This window comes from Hemicordylus capensis, chromosome 4 (assembly GCF_027244095.1).
Source record: "Hemicordylus capensis ecotype Gifberg chromosome 4, rHemCap1.1.pri, whole genome shotgun sequence".
NCBI classification, from domain to species: Eukaryota; Metazoa; Chordata; class Lepidosauria; order Squamata; family Cordylidae; genus Hemicordylus; species Hemicordylus capensis.
In genome coordinates, this window is record NC_069660.1 from 227,314,948 (window position 1) to 227,342,031 (window position 27,084).

At 42.7% G+C, this 27,084-nt stretch overlaps 1 protein-coding gene across 1 annotated transcript; it reads left to right on the forward strand.

Moving 5' to 3' along the window:
• The first annotated feature begins 1,194 nt into the window (after nt 1–1,194).
• Nucleotides 1,195–24,971, forward strand: DIPK1C (divergent protein kinase domain 1C). Its single transcript, XM_053248885.1, has 4 exons — nt 1,195–1,819; nt 13,018–13,695; nt 20,722–20,886; nt 22,559–24,971. Exons 1-4 carry the CDS (start codon nt 1,631–1,633, stop codon nt 22,796–22,798), a joined length of 1,272 nt encoding a protein of 423 aa, XP_053104860.1. The 5' UTR covers nt 1,195–1,630; the 3' UTR covers nt 22,799–24,971.
• The last annotated feature ends 2,113 nt before the right edge of the window (nt 24,972–27,084 follow it).

The window sequence follows — 27,084 nt, forward strand, 5'->3', positions numbered from 1 at the left end:
TTCACATTTCCCAGGTTTGTTATTCAAATGAAAAATCGGTATTGGCTAGATTGAATCTACATTGACTCTGTATTGGCTAGATTTATTATTTATTTATTTATTTATTTATTAAACATATTTCAATACCGCCCCAAACTCATGTCTCTGGGTGGTTTACAAGCAAACAAACAAAAAGTTAAAACATTAGTTAAATAAATGTACATGTAATAATTTTTAATGTTGTATTAACAACATCTCCCAGATTAAAAGGACTTTGTGTCACGTGGGAAAAACAAGCCCCCGTTTGCACATTTGGTTTGCTTTCATGATTTCCTTCTCTGCCTAACCTACTTCACAGGGTTGTTGTGAGGAGAAACTTAAGTACGTAGTACACCACTCTGGGCTCCTTGGAGGAAGAGCGGGATATAAATGTAAGAAAGAAAGAAAGAAAGAAAGAAAGAAAGAAAGAAAGACATATTTATCTTCCTGAACCAAAGAACTGCACAAAGGAAATACTGTATGGGTACTACTTACTATTAGATTTGCTGCTTTTTGTTCAAGTACTGTACTAGATGCTGTACCAGATCCCTTCCTAGAGACGGAACAATTTACTTTTCAACAATCTATGTCATTTTTGCTTTGCAAGTTCTTTATTATAATTAAGAGCTGATCATGTTAAGAAAAAGGCAAAAGAAGGGAAGATGGGTGAGAGAAAAGAACTAATATAGAAAGAGAAAGGGGAGACAGGAAAAGATGACAGAAGCAGAAGTGAAGAAGATAAAGCAGAAGATAAAGCAGAAGTGAAGAAAAGTTCTATCTCTGCTTGAGCAATACTGTGTGTGCGTGTACACACACACACACACACACACACACACACACACAGAGTATATTGAGGCGTTCCCGTTTAAAAGGAATAGCTTCCCGAAAGAGTGAATGTAAAAATAAGTGTATATAGTAGTACTAAAAAAGGAGTAACGAAACGAGTTGCACAAGGCAGGCATTTAGGGACTGTTGCTTTAAAAATGTCAATCACCCACCTAGACTGTTTTTGTTTTAAGGCACGGCACTCTCTCTCTCTCGCCTCCACCAAGCCTTTCTTCTTCTTGTGTGTGAAAGTTTGTTGGGGCGGGGGGAGAGCGGCTTAGTAAGTGTCCAAGGGAGGCAGCAGACAAAAGAAGGCGGAACTACGTGGCTCCCATTCAAAAGGCAGGGTTCTCCCCAAAGCCCCAGTCCTTGCCGGGGAGGATCTGCGAATTGATGAGCGACCGTGCGTGCCTGTGTAATTTATAGGCGGTGCAGGGAGCACAGATCCGAGGCTAGGGGCTCGCTCCGGAGCGCGTCCTCCAGAGCTGCTGTGTGCACGGCTTGCCGCCTGCGGCTGCGGCGACTGTTGCTAGATGCTCCTGCCACCCTTGGCCATTCACTTTTGCATAGACCTTGCAAGCAGTGCACTGGATCAAGTCGCGTTGAGGACAGTTTGGGTTCTGCTGCTGCTCGGAGTGAACTGGAGTCACCCACTGCAAACCAGCCCGAGGCACGCTTGTGTTGCCGATGGATCCCGGCGGCTCTCCTCGCCGTTCTTCTTGCAGCTGCAGCACGGGCTAAGGCGGGAATCCCACCCAGCAGGCAGCCGGGACAGACTCTGCGAGGGATGCCCCGCTTGAAGCGCCTGATGAGAGTGAGGCTGAGCCGCCGACGTTCCCTCGCTTTCTTCCTCTTCTGGGCGGCGTGCGGGACTCTAGGGGGCGTCTTCTTGGTGGTGGTGGCGGCGGCGGCGCACCGCGGCGTCTTCTCCGGGCGCTGCACTGATGAGCAAAGCCACAGGATCCTGGCGAGGCTGGTAGGTGCCGAGTGGGGGATCTTCTCACCTCTCACCCTTTAACAAACAAACAAACCATCACAAATCTCCTTTGCGGGGCCAGAAAGAGCGAGGATGCGTCCTGGGAGACAAAGAGAGGGCTACATTGTGTCATCAAAGATTTTAAAGTTTCTTCCTTGACCCCTTCTGGGTGTTGGGAGCTTTTCTGACGGATGTGTCTTATAGCAGCGCGGTCTCTTCTGCAGCTCAGGACAGCATCTCGGCAGAAATGTCTGAGCTAAAGTTTGAGCGATATATATTTTTTTCAGAGTTAAACGATTCACAACCCGATCCTAAGGCATGTTTACTCAGAAGGAGGTCCTGCCAGTAATGCTTGCTTCTCAGTAAAGTAAGGGTGCGTGTAAAGGAAGCAGCCCAAGCCTATGCATGTGTGCTCGGAAGGAAACCCTAATGTGCTCATTGGGGCTAGAACTGCAGTTTGCCGCCTAAGGATGCAATCCTGTGCCATCCACGCATACATGCTTGAGAATACGTTTCACTGAATGCAGTGGGGCTTTCTTCCAAATAAACATGCTGGCTTCTTGGATATGCATACTTATTTGGGAGAAAGTCTAAAGAAACTTCACTTCAGTGTGTGAAGCCATTTTTGGAAAGGCGGTACAGAAATTGAATGAATGAATGAATAAATAAATAATATAGGAGCAAGAATGGAGAGCAGGGGCAAGTGAGGGGATAATGGATGTACAGAAAATGCCTTGTGTTGCCCGAGTTAAGATTTATTGTGTAAAGAGAATAGGGCATACAATTTGGCCACAATACTCTGTTATCACAGAGCATTCTCTTGGTGCTTGACTTATAAAATAAGATGTGCCTAGACTAAATTCTTTCTGTGTGTCATGATTTTTGCCTCGAAAACCTTTACCCCGATGCCAGATGTTGGGAGCTGATTATGGCCACTCAACGGGGAAGAAAAAGGCATCTGTACATACTCTGAGAAAGCCAGAAATGCCAGGTCACAGGCAGAGGGCAAGCATCAGACGACACTGATGAACCATCCAATGTTTATGCAAAACAACAAAAATGTAAACATAGAAAGAGAATGGAAATACTTCTAAATCAAAGGTGTTCAATATTGTAAATAAGTTAACAAATATTCCACCATCCACCAATTGCTGAAATTTGCTTGTATTTATCATAATCTCTGTTGAGTACCAGGAATTTAACATACAAATGCAAGCCTGATGAAGGGATAAAAACTAAAATGGATACAAGCACTACTAGAGCACTAGCGAACACAATACCCACGTTAATGTGACCTGTGTTAAATACTCCAATGTCAAGCTTAAAAATGATTACCACTTTCAAACAAGGCATGAATTTAGGTAGGGTGAGCTGTGCATGATAAAGATTGAAACAGACATGAACTTTCCAATCTGGAGTACCAAATGATAAAGGGTTATAAAATTATGGATGCTGTGGGCAAAGGTGTGGATAGTTTCTCTCTCTGTCATAATACAAAAACTTGGGGGTACCCAATAAACTGATTGACAGTAGATTCAGGACAGACAAAAGGGAGTACTTTTTGCATAATTAACATATGGAAGTTACTAGATGGTGCCAATGGCCACTGGAATTTAAAGGGAAATAGGCAAATTCATAGGTCTACCAGGATAGGTCTACCAATGGCTATTAACCATGATATCTAAATAAAGCTTCCTTGTTCAGAGATAGGATGCCACCAATACCAGTTCCCAGGGGGCCAAAGTTAAGCACATTTTAGTATGATTGGTTTCAATGGGAGAGTTAAGTGTGGCCTCTGCCTCATTGATTTCAGTGGGAGAGAGAAGTATTCCCCTGGTAGCTGAGTAAAGAGGCACCTTTTTAAAGTGGTAATTCTCTTTATTTAGCAGGGGGAGAGCAACTGGCCCTATCCATCCCATAACAACATCCCTCCAGTGGCAGTTGCTAATGTCTATCTTGTTTTTCTTTTTTAGTTTGTGAGCCCTTTGGGGACAGGGAGCCATTTTACTGATTTATTTATATCTGTTTAAACTGCTTTGCGAACTTCTGTTGAAAAGCATTATATAAATATTTGTTGTATTTGTATGCAGATAACTCTTCCCATGGAAATCAACAGGACTTTAAAAAGTGCTGTAGTTTGGCTGGATTATGCCTTTGTACTTTATGTTTTTCGCTACACTTGAGTTAGCCCTATCCCCCAGGATCAGCAGCACAATATTCCATCTATCTGTATGAACAAAGAGTTGTCCATTCCTTAACCCATGTGGGGAAAGACTACACCCATGTTCACGGCTTCTTTTTTGCAATCAGGGCAGATGTGTGTTTCAGCACCAGAGCGCAGGAGTTCACCACCTCGAAAAAGCAAAACAGATTTCCATTTTGCTCTGTGGTGCTGCAATGCTGTGGAATTATAAGAAACAATGCTTTAAAATAGGTTGCAGCCTTAAAACCATGGATGTCTGCAATCCTATATTGCACATAATTATAAAACACTATATGGCCCTGGCACATGCTATTACTGTTTCATGCTATGCCATGTCATGCCATTTCCCTCCACTGTGCCATATGAGAGTTAAATTGATTACTTTCACCCAGTGCTACGTTGTGGTCCATTGTCCATAGAAGTTCAGGCTTTTGAGTAGAGACTAATGGGAACCACTGAATGCTTGATTTCATGAATAGGAGATTTGTGAATGTGCTGGCATGAAAGACACTAGGAGACGGGTAGTCCATGCTGATGGAGTTGTGTGTGTGCTTTGAAAAAAAGAAGCCAGGCTGCTGATTAAGGGGAACAGGCAGCTTGCTTGCAAAGCTTTTGCCACTATGATTGCATTTTACACCTTCTAGGCAGCAGTTACTGTCAATTAAATGACAGAGTATTCAGCTGCTAGGTCTAATTGCTAAAACACCATAAAAGCAGCTAGAAAAAAAGCATTTGTATGTTTGTAGTGGGTTTTCAAGGCAATTGAGTAGAGGTTAGGCTGCTCATCTAGAACATCTGTAGTCTGTATCCTATTCTTCTTCACTGTGATAATCCAAAAGGATTTATTATTTTAGATTAGCTGGAAAAAGACTTGCTATTTATTGTCTATAATATATCACAAAGTAACACATGCCAACATATTTATAGGGTGGAAAAGTTAGTCCAGCATTTACCATACTTCTTGCAAAGTGTTCTCTTTCCAAGCATGTAACAGACAAAATAAGGAAAAGAGAAACACCTCTTGCTGGAAATCCACAACTGTCCATAAAATATCAAAAGATATAGATTTATCTGACCAGTCTGCAAACTTATTCAACTAGAATACTGTACATGAATACAGAGGTGCACCTAGGTAATTTTGGAGCTTAGACTGAATGGCCTTTGGAGGGCCCTCTCCCCCTACATGTTAAGCATCATCCCCCTACACACACACACACACACACACACCCACCCCGTGACGCACATAGTATTTTTAACATGTGGGTTCTTGAGGATACAAACAGCAACTGAACTCACAAGAATGTAAGAATATAAAACAGGTATTTTTATGCAAATATGCATTAGCAGAAACATTTCAATACTCAACAATATTCCCATCCCACATATTTCTCCCCCCACCCCCGCTGTCTCTAAAGCACCCAGTACAGGTCACAATCACACTTGGCTGCCTGGTGCAGCTCAGGCCAGCAGCACAGCGCAGTGACCACACCACCCAGGAGAGACTAAAGAGGATTTGAGGGCCCCCAAGCAGAGGTGCTCTTAGGACCGAGCCACAGGGATCTGGCCCTGTCCTCTGCCACCTTGGGGGGGGGGCTCCGAGTAGTGCTGGTGACGGCCATCTGCACAGGCCAACGCCAACGCAGTAGTGGATGGGGGCTGGGCGAGAGTGGGGAGGATGGGGCTGCACTGCTGTGGCCATGCTGTATGCTCCACCCCACCCAGAGCAGGACTTGGGAGTGGCCGCTGGGCTTGACCCCTCAGCCCAGCGGCCCTTGAGAACTGCGAGAAGCTTCCTCACAGTTCTCGTGAGGAACGGCATGCCGGAACTTCCGAGAACTGTGAGGAAGCTCTTCACAGTTCTCAAGGGCCGCTGGGCTGAGAGGTCGAGCCCAGAGGCCGCTCCAAAGTCCTGCTCCGGGCAGAGTGGAGCATACAGTATGGCCACAGTGGTGCGGCCCCATCATCCCCACTCCCCATTCCCATTCCTGCCCGGCCCCCATCCACTACTATGGTGGCGGTGACCTGCGCAGATGGCCGCCACCAGCACTACTTGGAGTCCCCCCCAGGCTCGGCTCACCCCACCCCCACCCCAGCCGTGTACATGGCATGGCTTGAATTTCTGAAGGGGCAGCAGCGGAGTGGGGTGGCGGCAGACAGGAACCCCCCCATGGACCGTGGAGATCCCCCCCGGACCTTTCAGTGTTGGTTTGCAGCCGGTATAACTTAACAAAAAAACCCTTCTAATTTTAACTTGCTGGGGTGGGGGGCTCCGAAGCCCTTCAGGTCCAGGCCCCCAAATCACCTAGGAGTACCCCTGCCCCCAAGGAGTGTGGAGGCCCTGGACTTTGACCCCGAAAGTCCAGGAGTAAGAGCACCTCTGTATGAATATTTCTGATCTGTGGTTTGAGCCGGGATTTACAAAGATTTTAAAGACAAAATACTGTAATTGTGCTTTATGGTTTGAAAATTCACAGGAAGGAATCATTGAACAGTTCACAAAGGGAACAGAAAGGGTTACATTTAAACAGCCCATTTCTTTTATTTGTAAATGGCGCTTGTTAAGTGGGAAAGAATCCTGAGTGGAAATTAAATAATCTATTATGGTAGCAAGCTATTGATGACTATACATTTCCCTGTGTTCTGCATAATAAACGAAGACAAATTATGCACATGCAGCAGCTCTGCCAACTTCTTGGAAACAGCAAGAGGACTGAATTCTTTTTCTCAGCTGTGAAGCTTGGATACCTTTGAGATACTGAATATTTTCCATTTCCTCCCAAGCTGTGCTGGAGCTCCGACATAATTCAGAGGTATCTGATACAGCTTTGAGAACAACATTTACATTATTCCCTTTGGCCTATGTCCTAACTTGGATTCCAGAAACTGAAAAGTTTATTTTCAGCCTTGTCCACAAACCAGCTAAGCCAGAGTACTGCACTTGGATTTCAGCCTGTTCAACCTATTGACTTTGAAGAACCTATTGACTTCATTGTCTTAAATCCAAACAGTCCGATGTAAGAGGTTTCCTATTAATCCATGGCAAAGTGGTATGCTTTGTCTTTGCACTGCAGGCTCAGTGCTTGGAACTCTAGATGATTTTTAAGAGGATTGCAGTCCATATTATTTAGCTCTAACATTCTGCGGTGGTTGACTCTCTGCTGTTTCAGAATATTTTAGAGTCTTTAGAGTGTTGATCATGCTTTAATTTGTATAAGAAAGCACAGAATAAAAGTAAGGTGGAAGTAATCACTTATACAATTTGAAAGATTGCACTACTTTAGCTGTCAGTTCCAAAACAGATATTCTGACATTTACTTAAATCTGTTATGTCATACTACTTGCAGCAATGAATGGCTTCAAGCAAAATCAGTGTCACTATTTCCATTTAGTCTATGAGTATTTGCACAGAAGTTTGCACAGGCATAAATAAACTAGCTTTTAAAATTGTGTGCTTTCTCCCTTACATTATTCGCATCCTTTTGGTTTAGCTGCAGGCTTTCATGACCTTAAGAGACTTCCATGACTCTGGAGATGAGAAAACTATGCAGATTTGTTCCTGGAATAATCTGGGGTCACAGCCCACCATTTAAAATATTTGGGAAGCCTGGTTAATTGATATTCCCTGTGATAAACTGTTAGGGAAGGAAATGAAAAAAGAATATTTGTGTATTCCTTCCAATAATATCTGAACTAGAAGATGCCTGAGTTTCCAGAAGTTTGAGACAAAATCTTTCATTTTTTCTCCATTGAGTGAACCACTGCTTTTTGGAACTCCTTCTCACAAGACAGTATTATGGCTCATAGTGTACAAGTGTTTAGAAAAACTAAGTAAGGACAAGATATAAATTAATTTTATACAAATATATGCTTTATACTGCAACCATTTATTGAATGTTCCATAACTTTGTTAGTAGGGTGGGAGCCATAACCTACTACAAAACTAGCCAAGAGTCCCAGTGCTGATGTGGAGGTTGTAGGGTGGAGGCTAGTCTACATAAAGCTGGCTGGTCCATTGACTACCATGAAGGAGAAACTAGGCGGAGCATATTACATCCTTTCCCCTGCTGTTTCTTGGTTCTCTGAAAATACTGCAGCATGGATGGGTCCACATATAATAGTCTGAAGCATCTTCAGTGGGACAGTTTAAAGTAGCCAGTGGCACCTATAAACGATCTATGGGAGCATGTGGGGCCACTTCCAGTCTTGGAGCAAAGAGGTGCTCATCCAGAGGCACCATTTGTGGGAACTGTAACAAATAGCATCTAGGTTTTTGGAGGTAGTACAAAACCATTCAGCCCTTGGAGCAAATAATCCAAATGGGGCACCACACAGTAGCCAGAATGTAAAGATAAGTCAGCTGTAACTGGGAAGATCAGAACTACAAAACGCTTTCCCTTAGTTCTTCCCATGCAGAGACCGTAGCCCAGAGCCAGGCAACCTTGGCTCTCTGGTTGAACTACAACTCCTCCAGGGGTGTAACTATAATAGGGCAAGGGGAGACAGTTGTCTGGGGGCCCACTGCCTTGGGGAGGGGCCCCAGAGACAAGTCACATGACTGATTCCCCCAGCACCCACCCGGGCGCAGTTGTATTCTTCAGTTGTATCCTTCAGTTGTATTCATCCTCCGAGGTTGATGTGAGTGTCACGAGCTGAGCTTCAGTGGCGGGGGTGGGGGGGATTTTAAAATCTTGTCTCTGGGCTCACTCCAACCTTGCTACGCCTCTGAACTCCTCATTCCCAGACACAATAAATGGTTGTAGTTCAACAACTGAGGAGCCAAGGTTGCCTACCCCTCCCATAGCCAATATAGTGAAATTGCACAGGGATTTGAGGGTGGATGGGGAGCTAGCTAGAGGGTTATGAAATAGGGCCTGAGAGGGGACCATAGCGGTTGTCTTTTTTGAGACCCAGATTGAACATATAGTGGGAAATGGTTGGCTGGGAAGTGACTGACTGAAAAATTAGGAGAGAAGTTGGTATCAAGCCACCAGCTGGTTGTTTGGTTTTTTGCGTCAGCAAAGACCTTGCGCCCTAGCCCACATCAGTGATCTACTCCAGAGATCTGCCCAGAATAGACTTTGCAGCTGCACTTCTGGAAGTTCTGAATGGACACAGTTATGCAGACAGCCTACACTCCTAGAAATGGAGGGATGGAAACAATTATGGGTGGAGGAAGGGACCGGCAAGGGAAATCCTTGTATTTCTCTCATGCATTTGAGATGACCGCATAACTACAGGGTAGCAACTTCTTTTTAGGCACTTCAGTCATGAATTGTACAAAACACAAGCTGTACAAATATACTTATACATACCTGATGCATATTTTTAAATACATTTTGACAGGAATATGATTTACTGCCAGGTTATGACTAAAGAGAGACTGTCTGACTTTGAAGTGCAAGCTTCGTGTTTTGTTTTAATGCATTTTTAAATCCTCAGTATGTTCAGCCTGGAAAGTAACAATTGGTTTAACTCTGCCACATCTTAGAATGAACGTTGAGACATTGCCATGAATGTGATTTGGAACAGGGCCATAGCTTAGTAGAAGAACACAAGCTATGGATTTTTTTTAAAAAATGCATTTTTAAAAAATTAAATGAGATTTTTAAAATTTAAATTGATTAAAAACAATTCATAAATAACCTAGTCAAATATATCACCATGAATATTAATCATAATTATATTCTATGAACATGTTAGCAGTATAGGGGGATGAGAGATAACAGCCCTGATCAAGCCTTTTCTGCAGGTGGTGTACATGCAGCACACACACACACACAGCCAAGCCCTTTCTTTCCACCCATCTCCACCCTAAAAGTGGAAAGAAGGTCAATGAATTAATAGAGGATTTGGAAGGATGGAGCAGATCTGATCAAGGAGGAGGAGTATGGATAAAAATGCAGGCCAGGACAGGGAAGGGAGGGGAAGAGAAAGTGAAACAAAAAATGAACAGAACATATTTATGTAGGCCTAAGGAAACTTTTTCTGAGTGTATCCTCCATTGTAGAAGGGAAACACCTATCATGGCAGCAGGCCATAAAAAGAGACCCAATTTGGGAATATTTTAATGAAGTTCCTGTACCAGTGGGTAAGAAAGGCATGTGTGCAAAATGCAAACAGTGCAACAAAGAAATGCAAGCAGGGGCGTAACTATAATAGGGCAAGGGGAGACAGTTGTCTGGGGGCCCACTGCCTTGGTGGGCCCCCCAGAGGCAAGTCACATGACTGACTCCCCCAGCCGCGCATCCACCTGGGCTTCCTTCAGTTGTATTCATCCTCAGAAATTGATGTGAGTGTTAAGACCTGGAGCTACCAGAACAGCATGTCTTCCTCTGGTACCATTGCACCATCCACAATTTCCTCTGGTACCATTGCATCATCCACAATTTACAAAACCTTAAAAGAAATAATTTAGGATGATGTTCTATTGTGGTGTGTGTGTATTTTACTATGGTTTTTGTTACCACTATTCAGCCTCATTTAAGATTACTTCATGAGCTGAGCTTCAGTGGGGGGGGGGGCATTTTAAAATCTTGTCTTTGGGCCCACTCCAACCTTGCTACTCCCCTGAATGCAAGGCCTGGTTGAACCAAATGAAATAGCATTATGGAAGTGTGTACCCATTATAGTGTGTAAAGGTAAAAAGGTAAAGTGTGCTGTCAGGTTGATTTTGACTCCTGGTGCCCACAGATTTCTGTGGTTTTCTTTGGTAGGAGGGGTTTACCATTGCCTCCTCCCACCGAATATGATATGATCTTCCTATATTGCTGCTGTACCAGCAGGGATTTGAACTGGCAACCTTCGGGTTGTTAGTCAAGCATTTTCCCGCTGTGCCACTTAAGGTGACTATATTATAGTGTGTACCTACCTTCTAAAAATAAAACCTACATCTATCTCTAAATATGTATTAAGATTATATTAGACAACAAGAATGTACTTTTATAGAAAATGATGATTACACAGAATCTTCCTGACTAGTAATTTAAATTGTGATTTAAACCATTAACATTGAGTCCTTATGTGAAGCAATTTAAATTGTGATTTAAATCATGGTTTAAATGGATTTGATTTAAATCAAATCAGTGCTGGCTGGGCTGGGCAGAGTGGGGTGGTGGGGACAAAACCATGTCTGAACCTATAGAGAACCCCTACCGGTCAGTGTTGGCAGTACTAAACTAGGTGGCCCAATGGTTTGACTCACTATAAGTCAGCTACCTGTGTGATTCACATATATCTTTCTTATTTTGGAAAGTTTCTGCCACAAGTTGGGCTTGGTTAAATCAACAAGTGTTTGTTCACTGACCTCGATTTGGTTACTGTTTTCCATGTATTTCAGTTGGTCCTAGGGTGGTTTCTGTGACATCATGGCTTAAGGCTGGGGTTTCCAACAGGGGCTATTAGTACCCCTTGGGGTATTTGAAGGGCTCCCAGGGGGTACTCAGAGCCCTCTTGCCTATCTATGCTGGAGCCACACTATTTATTCCCCACCTGAGGATCCTTGGCTTGAGGTCAGTGTGTCCTCAGCAATACATCTGCTGCAGAAGGGGACAGAGGAGCGGAAACATAGGAACATTGGAAGCTGCCATATACTGAGTCAGACCATTTGTCCTATGTCTCCCATTCAAATACAAACCAGAACAGACTCTGCTTAGCAATGGGGACAATTCATGCTTGCTACCCTCCAGCTCTGCTCCTGATTGGCTGGCTATGTGTTGAAGCTCAGCATACACCTCCCCTCAGTCTAACTAACAAGCTTCAGAAAATTAGCACTGAGTACTCCCATTGGCATTAATAGGTTAATAATAAGTTTATTTTTCCTGTTTATTTCAGTGGGAGTATGCATGAGTAACATGATCTGTATGTAAGCCAGTAACTGGAATAGCCTGTCTTGTAACTGTAATATTTAGATTTGTGTGTGCATGCATGTACACGCATGTACGTACGTACATGTACGTGCGCTCGCACACACACACAAACTCTATGGGGTACCTGAGCTGAAGGTTTGTGAAAAAAGTTTTAACACTTGTTAAAAAAGATTGAGAACCTCTGGTTGAAGCTAACCAATATACCTTTAATTTCTTATATGGTATATGCATCACTGCTTTTCATCATAATAGTAACTCCTATGCTTTTTACATAGTTTTTTGTGTAGTAGAAAGAAGTGAATTTTTTTCATAAAGTTGTGAGCTTCAGGGAGCTCATTTGAACTCATAATCATGTGAACACAGAGCAAAAACACCAGATATAAATCAGTGAAAAAATCCATTTTCTGGAGTTTTATATGCATACTGTAAGGCTGAGGGAAGTGGAAAAGCATGCATAAAAGTATAGGCCGAGCTCATCTTCATACAGTGGATAGAGATGTTTGAACCCATAACTCCATATGTAGAGCAAATGTACAGGGTTTAACCAGTGAGCCACTATTTACTGGACCTTTCTGAACTGTCAGTTTGTGATTTGCCTTTTACCAAAATAAAGGAAAGGTAAGGTTGTGCCATCGAGTCGGTGTCGACTCCTGGCAACCACAGAGCCATGTGGTTTTCTTGGTAGAATACAGGAGGGGTTTACCATTGCCTCCCCACAAGCAGTATGAGATGTTGCCTTCCAGCATCTTCCTATATCGCTGCCCAATATAGGAACCCCCACACCAGCAGGGATTCAAACCAACAGCCTCTTGCTCTCTAGGTAGGTCATTTCCCTGTGGCGCCATTAAGTGGCCTCTGCCAAAATTCCAGGCCTAAAACAGTTAGCCACATTTTTCTAGGATGTTACAGTCTGTCAGTTCTGCAGCAAAGATGAATGGTTAAAAACAGATATGTATTTCCTGCCAACTTGCCTCCTGTGCTTTCTGTGTACTACTTTTGTATGTGCTACAGAAAATGAGAATTTTATTTTTTAAAGACACGGGTTCTTGACGTTGCTCCTCTTGCTCTCTGCAAGCGATTGAAAATTATGGCTTTCTGCTGTCTCTCCCCCCCCCCCCCCATTTCTTCAGTGTCTTGACTACAAGAAAGGAGCCTTGACGGGAGATCTTTGTGAAGACTTGTGTGTGGCCCAGAAGCTGATATACAAACGTTGCCTTTATTATGACCGAGGTAAGAAGGTCATCCAAGCTGACTGGAGAGGCCGCCCAGTGATCCTGAAGTCAAAAAATGAAATCTTCTCTAGCTATCAGCATCTTGGCTTTCTGGAGGAAATGGAATCCCCGAGTATTCCAGAGGCAGAGCTTCTTCTGATGGTGGCTTTGGAGATCAAAAGCATTCTGGGCTTGGAACTACCTAATAACCCAATGGGACCTTTGTGGACTAGGAGGAGAGGTCCACACTGGAAAGCACAGTGGGCTAGTATGTGGTCCTTACTCCAACAAGAAGAGTATATTTATTTTAGTGTCTTGCAAGACTTCAGTAAACATGTCTTAAGGGTCATTGGCTCTTGTGGCCATTTTTATGCTGTGGAGTATCTGACTGCTGGACATGCCTGGCAGAAAACTCTCTTTTCTGTGGAGGATGCTGTTGGTGTGTCTTTCTCTGGGATTCAAAGCAAGGCTAAGGCCATCACTGAAATTGCAATCAGCTTCCTGGATATGGTACATCATTTTGACAATGACTTTTCTCACCGGCTTCATCTCTGTGACATCAAACCGGAAAACTTTGCTATCCGAAATGATCTGACAGTAAGTTAATCTAGATTTGGTGAGATGCTACTCTGTGCATGTTTACCCTGTAGTAATCCCTGCTATATTCAGTGGGGCTTCCAAGTAAGTGTACATAGGATTGCAGTGTTAACAGCACAATTCAATGCACAATTCTTACTCCAAAGCAAGTCCCACTGTGTTCAATAGTACTTGCTCCCTAATAATTGTGTTTAGATTGTGCTGCTATTTTATTATCCATTGTCATACCTGAAAGTCATGATCCTTCTCAGAAATGTCTCTATGTGTGGAAGTTTCTTGCACATTATATCTGCTGCTTTGTTATGCTCTGAAAAGTTCACACTTTTTTGTTTGGTTTGAGTGTTGATTGATTTTGGCTTATCATTGACAGATTTCACAATGGCAGCAGGGGACAGAAAGTATTTTAAAATTAAATAAGTTTTGACTGAGACTGTTGATTTCAGATATATTTTAATCCATTGTGAGCCTTTGGGGATAAATGAAAGAAATTCCGCTGACTAAAAACTGATCTTAGTGGAAATGTTTGCTGGGACTGGGACCTCTTTAGAAGGGTCCTCAAATCATGCTTTCGGTTTAATTCAGTGCAGATTAATTTCTTCCTGTACAGTAAAAGCAGAATGTGTTCATTAACACAGCTGCCAATAGAACCGTTATTTATTAACTAAGCACACAGAACTTTTACAGTTGAAAGTGCTGTGCAAAGCTTAAGCATGTACTAACTTATAGGAGTATTTTTACTTTCCAATTTAGTCTGAAGTTGATGCAGGTGCATAATTAGAACCAAGGGAATGGATGGGAGGGAGCAAGAAAGTTTGAATTATTAAGTGAAAGAGAATGGCATTTTTCGGGCGCAGCTTGGCTCAACATATTTATTTATTTTATTCTATTTATTTATTTGATTTCTATACCGCCCTTCCAAAAATGGCTCAGGGTGGTTTGCACAGAGAAATAATAAATAAATAATATGTGCAGTCAGATTCAGCACAATCCCTACACAGCACCATTTTGTTTTGAACATCCTTTCATCTATGTGATAAGAAGTCACAGGATGTCAGCACCCTGCACCCAGACAGAATGCTCCTGACCATTCACCTCTGGCACACACACCTGTATTGTGCTGAGAAGGCTGCCCCCTGCCTCAGCTGCCCCTCGTGCCTTCCTTAGGGTAGGAACTGTAGCTCAGTGGCAGTCAATCACAGAATCTCCATGCAGGGCTAGAAAATCTCCATTGCAGCCATGGAGAGGGCTGCTGCCAGTCAATGTAGACAGTACTCCCCTAGATGGACCAAGGGTTTGAGTCAGTATAGCAAGGGGTCTAAGGACATTCCCCCTCTACAGCTACTTTTCAGCGGTGGCAGCAAAATACTCCCTTCTGCCCCATGCAAAGTCTGTCCTGTTGCTGGACTTAAAAGCAAAATGTTCTGGGTTGTTGGTTTGACAGCCTTTTCTTTCAATAATTTGGATGACTGCTGCCATATTGAAACTTCTCAGTGAGTGTATTCTATTAAAATTGGTGTAGTCCTGTTGTTGTTGTTATTATTATTATTATTATTATTATTATTATTATTATTATTATTAATAATAATTCAATTTCTATACCGCCCTTCCAAAAATGGCTCAGGGTGGTTTACACAGAGAAATAACAATCAAATAAGATGGAACCCTGTCCTTGTTGACTGTTGTGAAATCCTGCTCCTAAAAACATTGCATGGAAATGCCACTGAAATTATTACAGTTTGGTATGCTGAGGATCACAGCCTGATGGCAGATCCTAAGATCACTCCATCCATGATGGCTGCACAACCCTCAGGGACACATTTCTGCAAGTGAATAATACTTTAGGAGGGAAGGAAAGCAGTACAAATTGCTCGGTGCCTTCCACTGCTGCTGGGCTCCAGAAAAGGGAAGAAACACAACTAGTTTCCAAGCTCTTTGTATCCCTGCAGGGCGCCTTCCTTTGTCAGCCAATAACAACATTTGATATAACATAAATCAGGTACAATAGTTTGTCCCAGTTAACTGGCTTCCATACTTTTCAGCGAGCTGCACCAGGCCAGACAAGATGCTGGTGGGATGCCCTCTGAAATACAAATGCTTTGCATGCCTTTCTAACAATCATCATGGAAAACCCTAGTCATTAGCACCTCTGTTCTTGCTTCCTAGCTAGGTCTTATTGGTAGCTTGCAGTGCACTGTAGAAAGGGGTATTTTATGAGACCGTCTCTGAGACATGCTGAGACCAGGCCAGCAGAAGACTACTCTCAAACGACAGGGGAAATGTCACTTTTGGTTTCACTGCATCTTAAGCTGATTCATAGGAGAACAAGAAATGGCAGAGTTAAGAGCTGTCGCAACAGGAGCTTATGGGGAACACTGTCTGAAAGAAACCAGTCACATAAAAAGACATAGCTCATTCCAGCATAGCTCATGCAAGGGTGGCTACAGAGGGAGCAAGTGATACCCACAGACAAGTAGTTTGCCCTCCACCTGCCATCCATTTGTGTTTCAGAATATCTATCTATCTATCTATCTATCTATCCATCCATCTATCTATCCATCTATCTATCTTTCAGATTTGTGGACCACCCCAAACTTCTGTGTCTGGGTGATTTTCAATAACATAAAACAAATTAAAAATGAAGACTTCAAAACAATTTAAAACCACAGTCCAGTTAAAAAGCTTGGTTGAAAAAATAAGTCTTTAGATGCTTTTAAAAAGTTGTCAGAGATAGGGAGGCTCTTATTTCAGCAGGGAGCGTATTCCAGAGTCTCGGGGGCAGCAACAGAGAAGGCCTGTCCCTGCATAGCCACCAAACAAGCCGGTGGTAACTGCAGACAAACCTCTCAAGACTATTTCAATGGGTGGTGGGCAGCAGTACCAAGGCAGTGTGTACCAAGGTGGTGGGGCCTTCCTGATCCAACCTGAGCGGACATCAGAAAACATGTGAGCGCATGCACGTGTGCACGCCATAGAGGGAACAGTGGTCGTGGGGCTCATGGCAAATAAGATGTTCTTTTAAATACCCAGCGCCTAAGCTGTTTAGGGCTTTATAGGCTATAACCGGCATCTTGAATTTTGCCCAAAAACTTATTGGTAGCCAGAGCAGAGTATTTCAAAAAATGGACACAGCTGGTGTATCAGCCAAAGCTGATGGAAAGCAAACAGGGACATCAGGGAGAGGTTTGGATCCAGAAGCACCCCCAGACTGTTCTTTCTAGGGAAATGTGACACCATCAAGAACCAGCAGATCAAATTCATCTCCTGAGTTCCGACCCTGCACAATAAGTATCTCCGTCTTATCTGGATTCAGTCTGAGTTTGTTAAATCTCATCCAGCCCATCACTCCTCCAGGCAGGCATTTAGAGAAATTATGCCTTCTCCTAATGATGTTGACATAGAGAAATAGATTTGGATGTCATCAGCATACTGATAACACCCTGCACCAAGTCTCCTGACAATCTCTCCCAGTGGTTTCATGCTTCCACCCCCAACCCCTTCAGATGCTCCAGGAGGATACTATGGTTGATATTATTGAAAGCCTCTGAGAGATCCAAAAGTAACAAGAGTCAAACTCCCTCTGTCAATTCCCAATTGAAGATCATCTCTCAGGCTGACCAAGGCAGTCTCTCCACCCCACAGCTCGCCCGAAAGCCAGTTTGAAATGGGTCTAGATAATCAGCTTTCCTCCAAGACTGCTGGGAGGCCACCACCTTCTCAATCACCTTGCCCAGCCATGGACGGTTGGAGACAGGCCTATAGTTGCTTAACTCTGAGGGATCTAATGCAGACTTCTTCAGAAGAAGTGGGACACACCCACCCATAAATGCACTTTGCCCCTGCTGTGCCCCCCAGATTTATGTTTTCCCCTGGTGCCACTGCTGAGCTCGTGGTCCAAAATCTGCATTCACCAAATACACATCAAGACTGCAGCTGGACGACAAACATGGAGCTTACTCCTGGATGCTGAGTTTCACTCTCTAACTTAAAGACTGATCACTCTTGTTTGTTGTGCTTGCTGACGTGATACAACTTGGCCCTGGAATCACCAGTTTTGCCTGTATTGATCTTCAGTGTATGAACTAATACACTACAGATGATACCTACAGGCTATAAGCAGGTATAGACTAGGCCCTCCAGCGGCTGTTGGACTACAACATGCATGATCCTTGGCTATTGGCCATTGTGGCTCGAGATAACAGGAACAACAGTATAAAGCCTCAGCTTGACCTTCCCCACTACTCCTTATTACTAGTCCCTGCTACTTTTCTTTTATTTCTATTTGTATCTGTTTTCTTGAACTGCCTGGGAGATCTGCTTAAGACTCGTGAATTTAAAAAAGCTACCATAAAACTTGGCTCACACAGGATCTGGCTCAGTTAAACACATTCTAACAAACAAAAAACAGCCTGAAATGTTTTCCAAAGGAAAAAGAGAGAGAAACCCTAAGGGGTTACAGTGCACTGCAGAATAAGTTAAAACCTAGATAAATTTCAGATATTGCCTGCATGAACTTGTGAAAGGCCCTAGGGTGTGTCAGTCTTCTAAATCTTTCCAAAAAGCCTAAAAAAATGCTTGGAGCAATGTGTTCTGTTTAGACTTCTTTAGGTCTGAGGAAAAATGAAGGCCATTTGAAATTCTAGGGGACTTTCACCCTGTCACTCAAGCCACTGTGATTTGTAAGCTGCCTTTTCTTCCTCTCCCGTCTCTCTTAATTTTGTAATTTTCAAGTAAAGAGTGCTCACAAAAAAGAATGTTGTATTGACAGCTTGGAGACTAGAATTCACACCTCATGTTACCCACAGAATGAACATGATTTGGCAAACAAATCTCATTAGTAGCAGAATCAACACTTATACACTTAACATTAGAAATGCAACCATTAGCAACACAGTTTTTGCATGACTTCAGTCCTTCACTCTCTCTGCTAGTAACTCACAGCAACTAGTTTAGAAGAGAAACAGCATGGAGCATTGATATTTGTCTGCCAAATCATGCTCATTCTGATGGTAACATGAGCAATGATAGCCATTACACAATCAACACCTGTAGGGTTTATGTGTGTCTATGAGTAGAGGAAAGGCTGGGAATTCACTCTGCTTCATGAAGTTGTTCTGAATGAAATGGTAAAAAATCCGCACCTACTGAGAGACCCTCTTTGAGATGCCAGCCAGGGCCAATTAAACCCTAATGGAAAGAGAACATATAATGCTATACATTGACAGGGGAGTGGTTCCTACAGTGGGGACAAGGAGGAGTGATAGTGAAACAATACACCTAGGTGGGTTAAAACAGACCACCACTTCTATTAAAGTTTCACTGGAAGCAAGCAAACTTCCACAAACAGTACCAGTAACAGAACAACTTGGGGTCAGCCAATGAAATTAACTGCTGGTAGATCAGAAGAGACAAAAAATGTTCTTTTCCCACAACGTAGAACTTATTTATGGAATTCACTGCTGTAAGATACAGTGATGGCCACTAGCTTAGATGGCTTTAAAAGGAACTTAGACACATTCATGGAGGAACATCTATCAATGCTGTGAGTCATGATAGCTATTTAGAACCTCCATGTTCAGAGGCAGTATGCCACTAAATACCAGTTGCTGGGATGCAATAGCAGGGGTGGACTGTTACTTTTATTAGAGGTGCAGATTCTCCCCACAAGCATGTGAGGAGGTCTCCCCACATTTTACTGAACTCTCCCACCAAACCTAATAACTCTTATCTCACAAAATATATTTCTTTCCCCCAATAAAATTTAAGTGAGTTGTTCCTCAAGCTTTCTCTCTGTTTGCCCCCCTGCCATTGCTGGAAGCAAGATGTTCGATTAGATTGAACTGTGGCCAGATCCAGCATAGCTCTTTAAGAACTTTATGTTCTTAAGTACCTACCCCACTTGATATACAGAACTTGGTAGGAGAATGATGTAAAAAATGAGAACATAATCTATGACCAATGCCCTTAACTCTTTGAGAGTGTGGCTGTTTAACTTATACCTTTCCCAGGATCTTTTTGGTTACCCAAAATCTGACAAGTACTAATCAGTGTTCCTTCTATGGCATGTGCGTGCACACAGAAGTTTTTTTAATGTCCGCTCAGTTAATTTTAGATCCCACTTGGGTTGAATCAGGGAGGCCCCATTCTAAATGCACATGAGCACACACTGCATTGATACTGCCACCGAGAACAAAACATATTCTGTGCACAGATGAAAAAAATTAGAGGGAACACTGGTTACTAATATCTTGGTTGGGTACAATCAAAGAGCTAGACTAGGATCTGATATCTTAGGCATCTCCTTAAGAATCGTAATTGTAGATGAGATAAACTTCAGCCACCTTGTGGTGTAAAAGGATGGCTTTGAAAACATTCAGTACATTTTTATGGGTACAGTTCTGTGTTTTGTCAGTATGGAGCTCAGAGTGTGCCAGGTATTGCAGTTTAATTCATCTGGAGCTGAAATGTACAGTCTAGTGATTGATCCCTGGGAAAAGGCTTAATAAGATTTTTTAAATCATGCTTCTTTTTTAAGAAGTAGATATGGAGAGATAGCTTGGGAGGGTAAGTGGTGGGTACTTTGGTTAGGGCCACCGTCTCTGGACTGCTATTGATTTGTCCATCGGTTTTGAAGAAACCGAAGGCCATAACAGTCTCACATCAGGTGAGACTAGTTAGAACCAAAAAGAAACAAAGCTTACATGATCAGAGAGATGACTATCCTTGCTAAGGAGGATTAGCCTAAATTATTCCGAGGCTGGCTTTTTCTCACTCATCTCACAAAAACATCTTAGCCTTTTCTGTCAGGAATCAGCTATTCCTATTACAATTCTATTTTCAGGATTGGTGTTGCTGAGCTAGGCTGCAAAAGTTATTCCACTTGTTATTTCTCATTTTCTCTTGTGTTTATCCTGGAATGCCTGAGTCAGCAGTCTCAGGATTTAGAAACATCAAGAACAGAAAAAGTGGCCATTTGCATGGTTGCTTTGCTCAGATTATGTCACCTTGAATGCATTGCTTTGGTTGCAGGTGGTCGCTATAGATGTCGATATGGCTTTTTTTGAACCGAAAATGAGGGACATCCTTGAACAGAACTGCACAGGAGATGAAGACTGTAATTTTTTTGATTGCTTTTCAAAGTGTGACTTGAGGAGCAGAAAATGTGGAGCAGAGAGAGCCAATAACAACCTTCAAGTGAGTGACTACAAGCTTATTTGTTTACTATTAAATACAGGTCTCTATGTCAAACTATGCAGATTTAAACAAACTGTCCCATGATTGTCACTGAGGGCATGTTCACACTTGCGTGCACATCGCTTGATGACATCACAATATGGAAGCCACAAGTGGAGATTATCATACTGTAAAGTGCACAGATCCAAACACCATGAACATAATTTCCATATCATTATATCACCTCAAACACAGTGCTTTCAACTGGCTGACATGATGCACAGCATTATGGAGCTATAATGTTGTGCCCTGGGGCTGCTGCAGACCCCTAAGGCAGTGCAAGCAGTTAGTGTTCCCTCTAACAGGGATTTCCAGACATTGTTTACTACAACTCCCCCAGCCCTGTTATGCCTTTGGCTGGGGATTATGGGAGTTGTAGTCAACAACATCTGGGAATCCCCTTTAGAGGGGATCCTGCAAGCAGTGGTTCTGCAGTTTTCTCCATTGTCACAAATGGGGAGAAATGTAGAAGTGCTGCTTACACTGACTCCTGCCTGTTTTTAGTATTGGGGCTGCCTTATGAGTCTACAGCAGCTCCCTAATGCTGTACACCATGTCAGCCAATGTGGTTCATAATTTGCACAAAAAGAAAAGGATTCCATTCCATGTAATGCCCAATAAGGGGAAGCCACTGAAAATGGCAGCCCTATGGCAAGCTCTGCTCCCTGCTATAGCGTGAAGGAGTACTCACTGCATGGGCAGCATAATTGCTTTCCATTCAAAGGAAGAAGCCGTTCTCTGGGCACAAAGGAATATGTGCACAGATCAGCTTGCTTCACAGAAATGTCCTCCTGGAGTGGGAGATTCATGAACATATTGGAGCTCCTGCACAGAGAACAGATAAAGGGCAAATGTGGTGGACTGCAGATACTGGGGATGCACCACAGGGATTAGATGCTGAGTGAGGTGAATCATGGCTAGGTGAACCAGTATGGTGACTATATTGCTGCTATTTACTTCTTGCAAGTAAAATGTTCTCTGCTATGGTTTACTGTTAGGTTAATCAGCTGGATGATGTGTATTTCCTCTTTCCAAACGAGTCATAGATCAGCCGTCAATAAAAAGTATTTTGTATGAACATCCTATCTGAAAGTGTGGTAGAACAGGAAGATCTTGGGCTTATGCACATGTTATGTTCAGCTCTCATACAATCTGTGTATGGTGTACACAGGGTCAGTTATTGTTATGTTGAACACAGGTACAGCAGTACCTATCTGTATTTGGCCTTTCAGGAGGCCTGTTCCTAGGTTCACTTTTAAACCGAATGCAGGTACAGTTATTCACACAACAACAGACATCTGAGCAGAAGTACATTGTAGTATTGGAATAGGCTCTGCAGTGTTTCTGATTAATCTGTTCCTTAATCCCAACCAGCTCTTAAATAATGTTTTAGTTACCGCTTAGTCCAGTCCTAGACTGGGTAGGGCAGATAGAGAACAAGCAGGAGAATAGACAACCATCTGTGTTTGCCTTGTTATGCTAAAGAACCAGAAGGATTTCTTTAATATATTCTTAATTATACTCCATTGCCTGATTCTTGTGTGCTACAATTCTTCGCTCTCTGGATTCTACAGGCTCTTGTGTGCAAGGTACGGTTTCTGAAAGTCATGGTTTCCCCCTCTCCTTTCTACAGGTCATCTGTGATAAAATATTTCGTCCTTGGTTCTCTCTAAATCTCAGAGGATCTGCAGTCTCCTTTCCCTTGCAGCTACAGTTACAGCAAGCCATTCATGAATGCGCAGAACCAGGGACCAAGGATATTGCCCATCACTATAGAACTTCTCCAGATTCTCTTTCTGAGTTATATCAGCTGCTGCGAGCTAGCCAAAAGGAACTTCAGACATCAGGCAGCTCTGCTCAGATCCACCAGTAATTACTGTTCCATGAAGATTTCTCTCTCTCTCACCACCATTCAGTTGCATTAATTTCTGCTTATTGACTTTTTTTACTGTGCTTTCTGAAAACCATGATTGAAGATGTGGTATGTATATTATTAATACTCTCTAAAATGTGGAATCATTTCTCTTGAACTCTGTTTTCACTTAATTCCTGAAGACATGCTGTTTCCCCCTGCTGATATTTTGCATTATATTGTTTATCTAAAGCAGTAGCAGCACTCATCCAAACTAATGTCTGACCTGAGGCTGGAAAAGCATTTGAATTTCAGAAGTGCTATTGAGATGGAAAAATAGACTCACTTCACAAAATTAATTTTCGCTTAGCTGGGAGTGGACTGACAGTGACAACTAATGAATGAACCATTTTAAAATGTTTGTCCCACTTTATTGTGTCTCTGGCTGCTATACATAACTGTTTAAGTCAAAATACTCAGACTAACACCATTAGTTCCACTAAATGCGATAAAAGTGGAAGCAAGCATCAGGGGAACGAAGGTTGTGGCCCTAAATAGAAGGTTTAGCCTGGACCACAGCTTAAGTTCCTCATCCTTTCAATGAAGGAATCCCAGAAGCACTGAAGTGAGGGGAATCAGCTCTTGCTGAAGGACTGGGAACATAGAGCCAAGGAATATCTTGGACTCAGGTTACCAAATGGTTGGGTTAAATCCCCTGGAGCATTCCCAGACAGGGCTTTTAGCTCACTTCTCCACCAGAATGGAGGGTGTGCGTTTGCACATCGGACAGATTCATGTCGAAGCCTGTGCAAGATATTGGGGAGCACTTCACACACGATTTGGGGTTTTCAGTTGAAATATTTAAATGTATACCAACCAGTGTTCCCTCTATCAGAGATTTCCTGATGTTGTTGGCTACTGCTCCCATAATCCCCAGCCAAAGGCCATTGCAGCTGGGGATGCTGGGAGTTGTAGTGAACAACATCTGGGAATCCCTGTTAGAGGGAACAGTGATACCAACAGAATTGGAGCCTAGCAATTTTGCCAAAACCCCAGCTATATCTTTCACCTTTGTGACAGATTTCTGCAGTATAGGGAGGAGGAGAAATGACTGAATCTTAGGTACCAGACTCTGTCCCAATGGGCCTCTGCCAAATAACACCAAGGGGATATCAATACTGTACCACCATTCATGTATTATCTGAAGCCTGCAGCAGTTCTGGAGACTGGCCCATCAGGTGGGGGCACATACCAAGTTTAAAACAGTGATTACAATATTGATCAGTACAATATGGATTCTGCTGTAGAGAGGGAGTGGCAAAAGCTGAGAATAAGGACAGTGGCTGACACTTAGTCTAGATGTCAGTCATTGTCACAATGTATAGCACAAAGACTGGATGATATGGAAGAACAGTATGGCTGAGGGATGGTTACAATCTTTATACTGTATACTGCAGGGATGGATATTATCTTTATGCTGGCATATCTTGCAGTGCTATGAGACTGGCAAAAATCAAAGGTCGCCTGCCACACAAATCAGAGCACAGAGAGAGATATCTCTAGACTATGAGGAGGTGTTTTTTGTTTGCTGAAAATATTAACATTTGGATACACCCCCACCCCCAGGGAAGAGGCTCCTTCAACACTTGACTGGGATCAGATACTAGAAAGAAAGAAAAACCTTTTATATATCCATATAATATATCCCATAATCGTTGTCTATCCCTGTGGATATAAGAGGATTATCTTCCTTGTAGGCCTTCAGGAGATCCTTAAAGATTCACCTTTTTAGCCTGGCTATTAATGATATCTAGTTTTAATTTTAATTTTAATCCGGTTTAATTTTTTTAAATTTTTGTATTATGTGATTTTGATTTTAATGTATACTGCCCTGAGCCACTTTATGAAAGGTGGTATATAAATTGAATGAATGAATGAATGAATGAAATTATACCATCCAGAGTACTGCTACCCCACACATATGGAAGAGAAGAAACTATTGTGTCTAATCTACCTATTGGTATTGTACAGGGGAGTAAGATCTGTGTGAATATTGTTTACATCTTAACTTAGAAAATACTAAAATGACATACTAAAATGAAGCAGAGTATTAGATGCTTTAAATACATCTCCTGTTTCTCATGAGATTACCTGTCTTTGACAAGGCTTAATAAATGACACTACGTATGACAAATTTATTCTGTACCCTGAAGCTTAAGCTGAATGAGGCTTTCACATGGAAGCAAGCTATAATACCACACCCCAGATTCCTTTATTGAATTTATGTTCATTCAATTTATTTTCCTTTCACTTAGTTGCTGAGAATGGCAAATTGTTGCTCAGTAGTTTCAATAGCAAAGCAAATCGATTATTTGTGCATACCTAAAATAGCAGATTGGAATTCACTGATAATGGACTCAGGTAAAGAAAGTTGTGGCCCTATAGCACATAAATACTACTTATGACCTATGAGATCTGGTTAGAGTCAGAAGGTTCCGAAGGCTAGTTCGCATGACCAACTGATGTATTCCAGGATTTGGGGGGGAAAATAGGGTTGACAAGAGAAGGCAGTTACAAATTCAACTTGTGCATTCTAAAGCATGGAGACAGTAACTGTGAACAATACACACAGTTTACAATCCCACATATTGTGACTGTTTACAATTTAGTTTCCATGCACACATACTTCCTTTTGGTCTGTCAGTCCTAATCCTATTCTTCTTCTATTATTCTGTTCTTCAGATTGGAGACAACACTGCAGCCCTATGGCGGATCAGTGAGCACTCAGATACACACTGACCCCCTGCTTTCCCTATAAGCTTTCATTTGGATGAGAAAGAATGGCTTGTATTAATAGTGACAGGCTGTATATGGTGAGGAGGGAACAAAGTTGATAGAAGTTCTCGAGAGGGACAAAATGGGGATTGGCAGGCTTTGGGGCAAGGGCCTATATCAGGAGGTGACACACAAGTCACCAAGAGGAGAAGATAAGTGAGCAAACAGAAGTCTCAAAACACATGAAATAACTCAAGGAGGAAATAACTCAGGGAAGTGACCCAAATCACACACTACAGCAGAAGCCACAATATGGATTATACAGGCCAAGGATGACGCATGTAGAACAACATTTTATAGATATGGAATAGAGACAGATAATTGCTTAGATGTGACTTCTTTCTCGCCTAAACCCACACGCGTAACATTTTTCCCCCACACACAAACATCCACAAATAGAGAGGCAGCAGCACTTCTGGCTCCTTTCCCCACTTCATTCTAGTTCCTCCCCGCTGCCCCCCATGCACACACACAACCACTGATCTTGTCATGTGAGTTTAATTTCCGCTTTCTAGGCCTTCAGGTTTTGCAGAGAAGCTTGAACATAGTGGCAAAGTATTCTGCAGGTTGAGTTATGAGAAATGCCCACTTTTAACGTATGATTCTTGGAAATTGGCGTTTGCAATACCAGAGTTCTTGGCTCAGAAAGCAATCTGTTTGTGTGGTGGAAAATATAACAAGTAACTCAGGACAGCTGCCTGGAAGGTTTGGCTAATGAGAGGACCTGTGTAACACTTTCCAGCAGACTAAGAATTGTTTCTTGAAACTGATTTCTTTCTCTACATATTTGTGCAGGAGCCAGGCTTAATCCCAAACTAGACATGGAATGACATTTTGTTTTAACCAAGAGCAATCTTAGGAAGCTGGGAGTTTCAGCATAAGGACAATGTAGGGCACGGGTGGAGGTTAATTAGCCATATAGTTCACTCAGAACCAGTGGTCCCTCTAATTTTTTCACCTCTGTGCGGAATGAGTTTTGTTCTGGGTGGCAATATCAAAGCAGTGTGTGCGCACATGCATTCAGAACGGGGCCTTCCTGATTCAACCTAAGCGGGATCGAAAATGGACTGAGCGGGCATCCAAAAGCTTCTGAGCGCGAGCACGTGTGCACGCCTTCGAGGGAACCGTGCTCAGAACCACAGTCCCACTCCTACTACTTTTTTCCATCCACCTGGAATGTAGGATACACAATTTAAGACCTCAAGAGTTGAAATCAACCAACACACGCTGTTAAATGTATTACAGTAGAAATGCTATCTTTCTTTCTTTTTGAAAAATAGAAACGAGAGACCCTGATCTGAATCGTGACAGCAGCGTGGAAGGAGCGAAGTGCATATATTTGGGCTGTACAACCTGGACATGTTGCAAAAATCAACCAATGTTAGTTTTATTGCTCCACTGAAGCATGAGGCCAAAAACACCCAACTACAGCTGTCAGATCCTGTTGACTTTATAGGGAGTGGGGGTAAAAA

Coding starts and splice junctions, on each gene's coding strand:
- DIPK1C (XM_053248885.1), top strand. CDS start 1,631: ATGCCCCGCTTGAAGCGCCTGATGAGAGTGAGGCTGAGCCGCCGACGT. Junction 13,696..20,721: donor CTATCCGAAATGATCTGACA/GTAAGTTAATCT, acceptor CTTTGGTTGCAG/GTGGTCGCTATAGATGTCGA. Junction 20,887..22,558: donor GAGCCAATAACAACCTTCAA/GTGAGTGACTAC, acceptor TCCTTTCTACAG/GTCATCTGTGATAAAATATT.